Source organism: Crocuta crocuta, unplaced genomic scaffold (assembly GCF_008692635.1).
Source record: "Crocuta crocuta isolate KB4526 unplaced genomic scaffold, BGI_CrCroc_1.0 scaffold1269, whole genome shotgun sequence".
Taxonomy (NCBI): Eukaryota; Metazoa; Chordata; class Mammalia; order Carnivora; family Hyaenidae; genus Crocuta; species Crocuta crocuta.
Window position 1 is genome coordinate 246,395 of NW_027531335.1, and position 8,572 is coordinate 254,966.

The window sequence follows — 8,572 nt, forward strand, 5'->3', positions numbered from 1 at the left end:
AAAAAAAAAAAAAAAGAAAGAAAGAAAGACCATCAGAACCCAATAAGCCACAGCTAAAACCAAGATAACACAAGATATTTTGACAAGGACAAATATGTATTTGACAAGTACTTTGATGAGGACTAATGTGAAACAGAGGAATGAGATGGAATCAGACAGAGTGAATTTCACAGAGAGGGTGGAAACCAGACATAAAGTGAGGCGGTCTCTGGCAGACTGTACTCAGGTTTTTGTTTTTGTTTTTACTTATTATTGTTCATTTTTCACAGAGAGTGCAAGTGGGGGAGGGGCAGTGAAGGAGAAGAGAGTCCAGGGGTGCCTGGGTGGCTTAGTTGGTTAAGCGTCCGACTTTCGCTTAGGTCATGATCTTGCGGTTCGTGGGTTCGAGCCCCGCGTCGGGCTCTGTGCTGACTGCCAGCTCAGAGCCTGGAGCCTGTTTCAGAGTCTGTGACTCCCTCTCTCTCTGACCCTCCCCTGTTCACGCTGTCTCTCTCTCTCCTAGAAATAAATAAAAAAATAAAAAAATGAAGAGTGCACAGGGTAAAACAGTATGTAAAATGCCAAAAATATCCCAGGATGAAGTCCTGTGTATACAGCACTAGTAGGATTTTTTGGATTGTTATATTTTGTATTATTGTATAGAACATGTATGGAAAGGGGACTGGAAGAAAATACGCCAAAATACTAACAGTAGTTATCTCGGGATAGTAAAGCGGTCAGTTGTTTCTTGTGTGCCTTTCTTCTGTATCTGCAGAGAGTCTGTTGTAAGTATCACGGTAATAATTGGAGGAAACCACACACAACAGAAAATACTGTGTTGTCAGGTATATGAATCCCCTCTATTCCGATGGCTACTTCACATTTTTTTAAATGTTTATTTATTTTTGGGGCGCCTGGGTGGCTCAGTCGGTTAAGCGTCCGACTTCGGCTCAGGTCGTGATCTCACAGCTCGTGGGTTTGAGCCTGGTGTCAGGCTCTGTGCTGACAGCTCAGAGCCTGGAGCCTGTTTCACATTCTGTATCTCCCTCTCTCTCTCTGCCCTCCCCTGCTCATGCTGTCTCTCTCTCTCTCTCAGAAATAAAGAGAGGGCAGAGAGAGAGGGAGACATAGAATCCGAAGTGGGCTCCGGGCTCCGGGCTCTGAGCTGTCAGCACAGAGCCCAACGTGGGGCTTGAACTCACGAACCGCGAGATCACGACTTGAGCTGAAGTTGGACGCCTACCTAACCAATTGAGCCACCCGGGTGCCCTGCGATGGCAACTTCAGTCGCCCGGGCTGCCGCCCTTTTCTGAGCATTTGTGTTTTTCACCTTTGGGAGTCTTGAACTTATCATGGGTAACACATCCTACAATCTGTTGTTTCCAAAGGCCTCCATTATTTCTTGGGTGAAAATTGCACCTGCACCAAGTTTTTCAGAGTGACTACTCATGAGCTAATTGGAGGCATACATTTACTGTTAGTTCCCTGATCCCAATAAAAATTTGCAGTGAGAGCTAAATTGCAGCCACAGGAGGAAAAATGTAATGGATTTCTTTGCAGAGTTTAAATTTGTCAAAATTATGATGTGTTATATTTGGCAAATCACTCCACATTGAGAAGGAACTAGCACTCCACGTCTGGTTGGGATTGTTCCACTGAAATCAGACCCAGCCTTTGCTGTCTTGTCCTTCTGGGTTCTTAAAGTGGTTGTAGGACTTTCGTCAGTTGCTCAGAATTCTGTTAAATCACTCTTTGCGAACACAGTCTGCGTGTCCTTTTATCAACGCGGGAATGTGTTCGTCACTGCTCAGTTGTTTTCTCTTCGCCTGTTTTCTTTTCTTCTGATGTAGATTGTATTACTTCTTCATATGTGCCCCTGAAGCCTTTTGAAAAGAATTGTCAAAATATTACCGTGGAGGTCGAAGAGTTTGTTCCAGAAATGACAAAATATTGTTATCCGTTTACAATTTACAAAAACCATCTGTACGTCTACCCCTTGCAATTAAAATATGATAGCCAGAAGACATTTGCCAAGGTAAAGCGGCGTGAACCATACATTGTGGGGTACAAGATGTTATTTACAGTTCGCCGGTACCAAGACTCATTTCGAATGGTTAATCCTTTTTAGGCGAGGAACATCGCAGTCTGTGTGGAATTCCGGGATTCAGATGAAAGCGATGCCCGCGCTCTAAAGGTTTGTTCATGATCTTAATAAGCGTGCACTTTTAGGAAAGCTCTAAAGACCGTGGTACTTGGTGGTGTCCCAGGCTAAGCTTAGTTTGTTTAAGCGCCATAAAGAAAATGTACTAAAGTGACACACATACTATTGCCTTTTCTGCCCTCACACCTTAACTGCCAGGATTCAAAATTAAAAAAAAAATAAGGGAATGAGATAGGAGCATGTGTAGCTTTAAAAAAAATGGGGTAAGCTTCATACAGCCGATTTTTGCCTTTGCTCCGCTTTGATTTCACGTGGCTCTGATGTGCAATCACAAGGTCATTTTCTCCTATGACCTGTCAGTTTATAATGATATCATCAGGGGACAGTAAACTCCTTTCTCCTTGAAACCTGAATAGGCTTTGAGCAAACAGAAGCACAGCATGACTGCTTTGATCTGAGATGGGACTCCTCCTCTGTGACAGGCCAAATGGTGCCTCCAAACTTGTATTAGCGATGCAGGAAGAGCAGAATTTCTGGATTAGCTGCTAGAACAGTCTTTAAATACCTATCACTTCACAGCGCGCCTTTACGTTTTCACTCGTTAGCACGTTAATCAGAGGCCTGAGAGAGAAATCCGAGAACATCAAACCTTCACGAGTTGTTTATCTGACTCTCCACCTCTCTAGCTTGAGCCTAAATCAGACAGATGGATGGTTAAGTCTTCCACTCAAACCTCCTGGGGAAGGAGGCTGGGAGCCCCTGACTAAGTCGTTGAATGTGTATTAACCCCTACCTTTGAAAAGAGGTGTTTTTGCTGTTTTTGTTTTTTGCTTTTTGTGGGTTTTTTTTTTTTGCGTTTTTTTTTTTGTTTTTTGATTTTTTGTTTTTTGCTCTCCCACCCCCCACCAAGAAACCTAAGTTAGGAATTAGCTGGCTCAAATTAGATGCATGGTCTCTGATTCTCCCTTCACTGCAGATGAGAACTATTTGTTTTATCCCCCATGCAATATCCTTTTGTATATTTCAAGATTCTTACGTTACTTCTCGGCAGTTCCTGCAAATTGCCTTCAGAAAGAAGCATATTTAGAGGAGAACTGGCGATCTATTCACATGGAGTCTTCATTTCATTTCGTAGCTGGCCTAGAGGCTGGCTCTGAAAGTGATAGGGTGAAGCAAGCCATGCTGACTCTCTGTATTTACCCTTGAGCTTGTTAGGCACTATGGAAGTGCAAAACTCCCACCAGCAATGAAATTGGATCTTTTCGAAGAACCATAGAAAGCCTTGCATTTATTTTATTGGCATAACAGAAAGCCGTTGACTTTTCAAAGGTGGCTCATAAAGTGAGAGAACAGTGAGCTTGTCTGTAGCCTCACGGACATTCATTCCAGTTTTAATTCCTTTAGGCTACGCATGTGTCTGCTGGTGTGTGTCTGTGTCTGTGTCTGTGTCTGTGGGGGTGTGTGTTAATCCCTCACCTTGCCCACCACACAAGGAACGTTCAGGAAATATTGCTAACTGGGGCTGGGGGAGCCTCTTTAGTTAAGAGATGCAAATAGCGTCAGAGACGGAAGCTTTCCAGATCCGGTTTCAGGGTGTTTCCTTTCCAAATGATTAGCCATGTTTGACTCCTTGCTGTCGATGAACTTGGAAGTGCGTTTCTTTGATATCCATGCAACCAAGTTAGGCGGTATCTGAGGCTGATGGCTGGAGTGCGGGTAAACGATCCGGAGTTTACAAAGTCATGGTGAGAGCTGAGTGGGCTTGGCCATGGCCTTGTGCCCACAGATGCCTCTGCCGGGATATGGTTCCATTGCATTATGTGTAAAGACCTTCTCACTGAGATCGGTGACTCAGTTTCCTTCTTTTGCAGTGTATTTATGGGAAACCTGCAGGGTCTGTCTTTACCACAAATGCTTATGCTGTTGTCTCGCATCACAACCAAAATCCAGAGTTCTATGATGAGGTAAGAATGCATTTTTTCCCGGATGTTTATAAAACACAGTGGTGGCTCTTCTTTTTTTTTTTTTCTCCTTCCTTTCCATCATTTTATCTGCCCTTGGAGTCCCTTGTCCCACGGAAATAGAAAGTGGCACACCAAGATGTGGGGCCGCTGCCTGCTTGGGGCCCTTTGCTGACAGAAGATTTGCCCACGAATTGGAGGGGCTCTGGCACAAGGTAACAATGTAGGACCCAAACGCGAGACTAGGATTCTAGCCGTAGCTTTGACGACAGCTGGCTCGATGACCTTGAACAAGTCCCTATCCCTTTCTGAGTCTCCATTTCCTCTGCTTTACAATAAGAAATTCTGGGGCACCTGGGTGGCTCAGTCGGTTAAGTGTCCGACTCTTCATCTCAGCTCAGGTCATGAGCTCACAGTTTGTGAATTCGAGCCCTGCATTGGGCTCTGTGCTGACGGTGCAGAGCCTGCTTGGGATTCTGTCTCTCCCTCTCTCTGCCCCTCTTCTCTCTCTCTCTCAAAATAAATAAACAAACTTAAATAAAATGAGAAATTCAGGACAGATTTCTCTTAAGGCCATTCTAGATTTTTCTTCCTGTGGTTTTGTGTGGGGCTGCGGGTGCAGCCTCTCTGTATGTGAAAGACTTTGGGAGACACGGCAGCACGTGACGGCCACCAGAATCCTTCTGGCTGCTCTAATGCCTCAGTGCAGTGTAGACAAAGGGGTCTGGTACCGTCTCCCAGGCTCCGTGCTCCCCTCCCCAGTCTACCTCTCTGGCGCAGTCTCTGCCTCCCTTTCCTCCTCCATCTCTACGTCTCTGTGTACTTCTCAGAGTCACTCTTAGTGTCTCAGTCACAGCCTCTCCTAGTCGGCATGTCCCAGGCTGATCCAAATCTGCAGACTGGGTTTGACTCCCACGTGTCTCCAAGAACCCGAATACGCATCCCAGGCGGGGAGCGCTGCAGTTTCTGCTCCTCGGGGCTCTTTGTCTGAAGCTCACCCCTCAACTGCTGTTACAATATGCCCGGGTCCACCTGCTCTTCCGTGGAGGCCTCGCCCCCCAGCCTGAAGCCTCACGCCTTAGCCTTGTAGGGAGTGGGGGGCGAGGGGGAACAGCGGCACCTTTGTGGGTTAGCCACCCATGGAGAGAGGATGCCCACGTTTATGTGCAGCAGACCATTAGATACTCGGATGGCGTGGACACTGTGAATGGGCTGTGGTGAGATCCACCTACAAGAGAAATCAGTTCTAATGCCAAAACCACGCCTTGTGTGAGTGATCATTCGGCCCAGCTCTTTGAATTTGGCCTCCTCTGTACTCAGCGCCAGTCGGAGCAGAAAACTTGGTCAGGTAGAAGTAACCCACGTCATTTTTAGGATGCCAGAAAGAAACAGGCTTTTCAGTCATTCAGTCTGTCTTGACCAGGAGGTAAATGCATGTATGTCAAATCAGTTAAACCCGCAATTTGTCGCTACATACCTCCGGGAGGCATTGCAGGTATCTGGCTGCGTCCTGATTAGAAAATCACTTGAGGCTGGGGGTTTGTATTAAAGCCTTCATTTGTAGGGGCGCCTGGGTGGCTCAGTCGGTTGAGCGTCCGACTCTTAATTCTGGCTCAGGTCATGATCCCAAGGTCAAGGGATCAGGTCCTATGCTGAGCATGGAGCCTGCTTAAGATGCTTTCTCCCTCTCTCCCTCTCTGCCCTTCTCCCTCACTCGTGCTCTCTCTCTCTAAAAATAAAATAAATCTTAAGAGAAAAGTATTCATTTTTAGGATTAAATTCATGTGTCAAGGGTANTATCTCTGTCTCTCAAAAATGAATAAACATTAAAAAATAAAAATAAAATTTATTTATTTATTTATTTATGTATAGAGAGAGACACGCTGTGAGTGGGGGAGGGGCAGAGAGAGAGAGAGAGGGAGACAGAGAATCCCAAATAGGCTCTGTCCTGTCAGCGCAGAGCCAGATGTGGGGCTCAAACCCACGAATCTGTGCGACCATGACCTGAGCCGAAAGCAAGAGTCAGACGCCAGCCGACTGAGCCACTGAGGTGTCCCTACAATTGTTATTTCTTTAAGTCAACTTCACGTTTTGCTTCAAAGGATATTTATGTGAACTGTAATTGGTGGATACCATAATACCATGGTAACTTTTTGCACGTTTATTTGCAAAGCTTACTTTTTCGCAGAAAGGAAGGCAACACTTTAGAGAAAAGAAGCCTTTCAAATCCAGTACGCATTTTGGGTAGATCGTATTCACTGACTCAGTTTGTGTTACATGCTATCCCTGGGCTGTGAGGCTGTGGTTTTAATCCAGTGTTCTGAAAATCCTGCTGCAGAGTTGAGTCCAGAAGAATCCACCGGCCTATCCAGCAAAAGTAGTAAGTCAGCCTTCCCAGCCCAGGAGAATACGGTTTCCATGTTGAAACTGACTGGAAAAGCCTTGAAAGCATGTTTAAATGGTATCTATTATATGACGACTGGGCTTGCCATTTAGAAAAATATGTCATTGGGAAAGTAACGAAGAAACCAAACTGAAGGTCTGACAGTCCAGCCTGACCGTGAAAACCGAAACAAAATGCTGTGTGTAATTTTGCTGTCATTGCAGATTAAAATCGAGCTTCCTATTCACCTGCATCAAAAACATCATTTGCTTTTCACATTTTATCATGTAAGTTGTGAAATTAACACAAAGGGAACGACCAAAAAGCAGGACACGGTTGAAACTCCAGGTGCGTGTACCCTTTAAAGTCTCTTTCTGCGACTATTTGAGATGGAATTGTCTAGAATGCAACAGGCCTCTTTTCCTCAGGCTGCGAACCCTTCTTAAAAATAAAGCACATTTCAGAGTTAGAAAGTTCATCGGTATAAGACGAATTATATGTTCATGTGACCGTCATTTCTACCACATGACACGTCAAAGTGCTTGCCTGTGTGCTTGGACTGGAAGTCACATACAGCAATACACACAACACAGAATCATGCCTCTCACGCAGGGACGCATATTGTGATAGGCGGTATTTGTGTTCTTTCTTTTATGTAGAATGGCCCAGCAACCAGAACATTCCAGTTTGGCTCCTTGAGGGAGGGAGAAGTGAGCCCAGAGCTGGGGACATTTTTGAGCCTGAGGGGAGCTTGGGGGCCACGTGGTTCTAGTGAGAACAGAACAGAAGCCATGATCTGGAATAAACTCAAGTCATGAAACCCCAGTCCTGGCCCCATTCTGCAAGGCTGGAGGTAAAGCCGTAGGATGCTTCTTTAGGAGGCCATAGAGGCCTTGTAAACGTGGTGGGTGCCATCCCCACTGTATAAACGTCAGCATGCTCTGGGATTGAGATCCAGGATAGCCTGGATCAGCCTTGAATGCATTCATTCATTCATTCATTCATTCACCAACGACGTCTGTGTGCTTATTATGTGCAAGACATGATCGTAGGTCCTGCGGAGAATCCGACATAGATCTCAGGTGGGCATAGGGCCTAGCCGGTGAAGTGTAGTTGTGGACAGCTACAATACGAGATCAAAAGTAGTAGTTAACCGAGAAAGTGGTGCTGTGTGATCGCAGAGAATAGCGAGTTAGTACTTCAGCTGGTGGAGGGACGAGGGGCCTGGAATCTGGGAAGGCTTCTGGGAGGAGAGGGTGTTTGGGTGAGGCCTGCAAGGGGCGGGGTTGAGATTGAGAATGCAGTGATGGCAGGAAGGTCGAGGATCCCAGGATAAAGGAGCAGCCTGTACGAAGCGACGTGGAGTATTGAGGGGGGTGGCCAAGGGAACCGCACATAGTTCAATACCACCCAAGCATAGCGTGCTGGGAGGCGAATCACAGGATGTCGGGTTGATAAGGAGGCGTCAGATCATGGAAAGCCTTGAATGCCAGGCTGTGCATCTGATTGCATTCTGTCACCAATCTGGAACTCTTGAAGGGTGGCAAACACCGGTAAGAGCTGTTCTGCAGGAAGCCCACTGGGCAGCGGATAACGGCGGAGGGAGTTGGAGCAGGAAAGAAGGAAGAAACGCCAGCGAGGGGTACCTCAGAGGTCTAGTAGGGAAGGGGCCCACGCTACGGCAGTAGCAGGGAGATGGCGAAAAAGGTATTGCTGGAGAAGAAATGCCGGGTCTGGTAAATGGTTGGCCACTAGAGAGAGCGTTCAGAGTTAGCACTGAAGTTTCAAAACTGGATGGAAGGAATTTCCAAGCAGCAGGATCACGGGTGGGGAATATAGGTTTTGGGGGGATGTGGGGTTTGAGGAGCTGGCGAGACACCTGAGTGATGCCCACTAGGCAGCCGGACTGAAGATATCAGGAAGTATCCCTTAGGGAGAGCGTGGTCCTGTTCTCTATCCCCATAGAAATCGCGGTTTGTTCAGGGCAGGGACCTCAGTGGTTGAGAACAAATCTGGCGGAACACAAGACCACAGGACATGGTCATTTTGTGGGTCACTCGTCACATGTTACTGCCCGTCGTTAAGTGG

General features: G+C 46.5%; 1 protein-coding gene across 1 annotated transcript in view; it reads left to right on the forward strand.

Moving 5' to 3' along the window:
- DOCK11 (dedicator of cytokinesis 11) overlaps positions 1-8,572 on the forward strand; it is a 147,138-nt gene that overhangs the window by 40,224 nt on the left and 98,342 nt on the right. The window contains exons 17-20 of the mRNA XM_077771917.1: positions 1,830-2,014; positions 2,108-2,173; positions 4,012-4,104; positions 6,709-6,832. Of these exons, the coding sequence (XP_077628043.1) occupies positions 1,830-2,014; positions 2,108-2,173; positions 4,012-4,104; positions 6,709-6,832 (468 nt within the window). The remainder of the gene's footprint in view (positions 1-1,829; positions 2,015-2,107; positions 2,174-4,011; positions 4,105-6,708; positions 6,833-8,572) is intronic.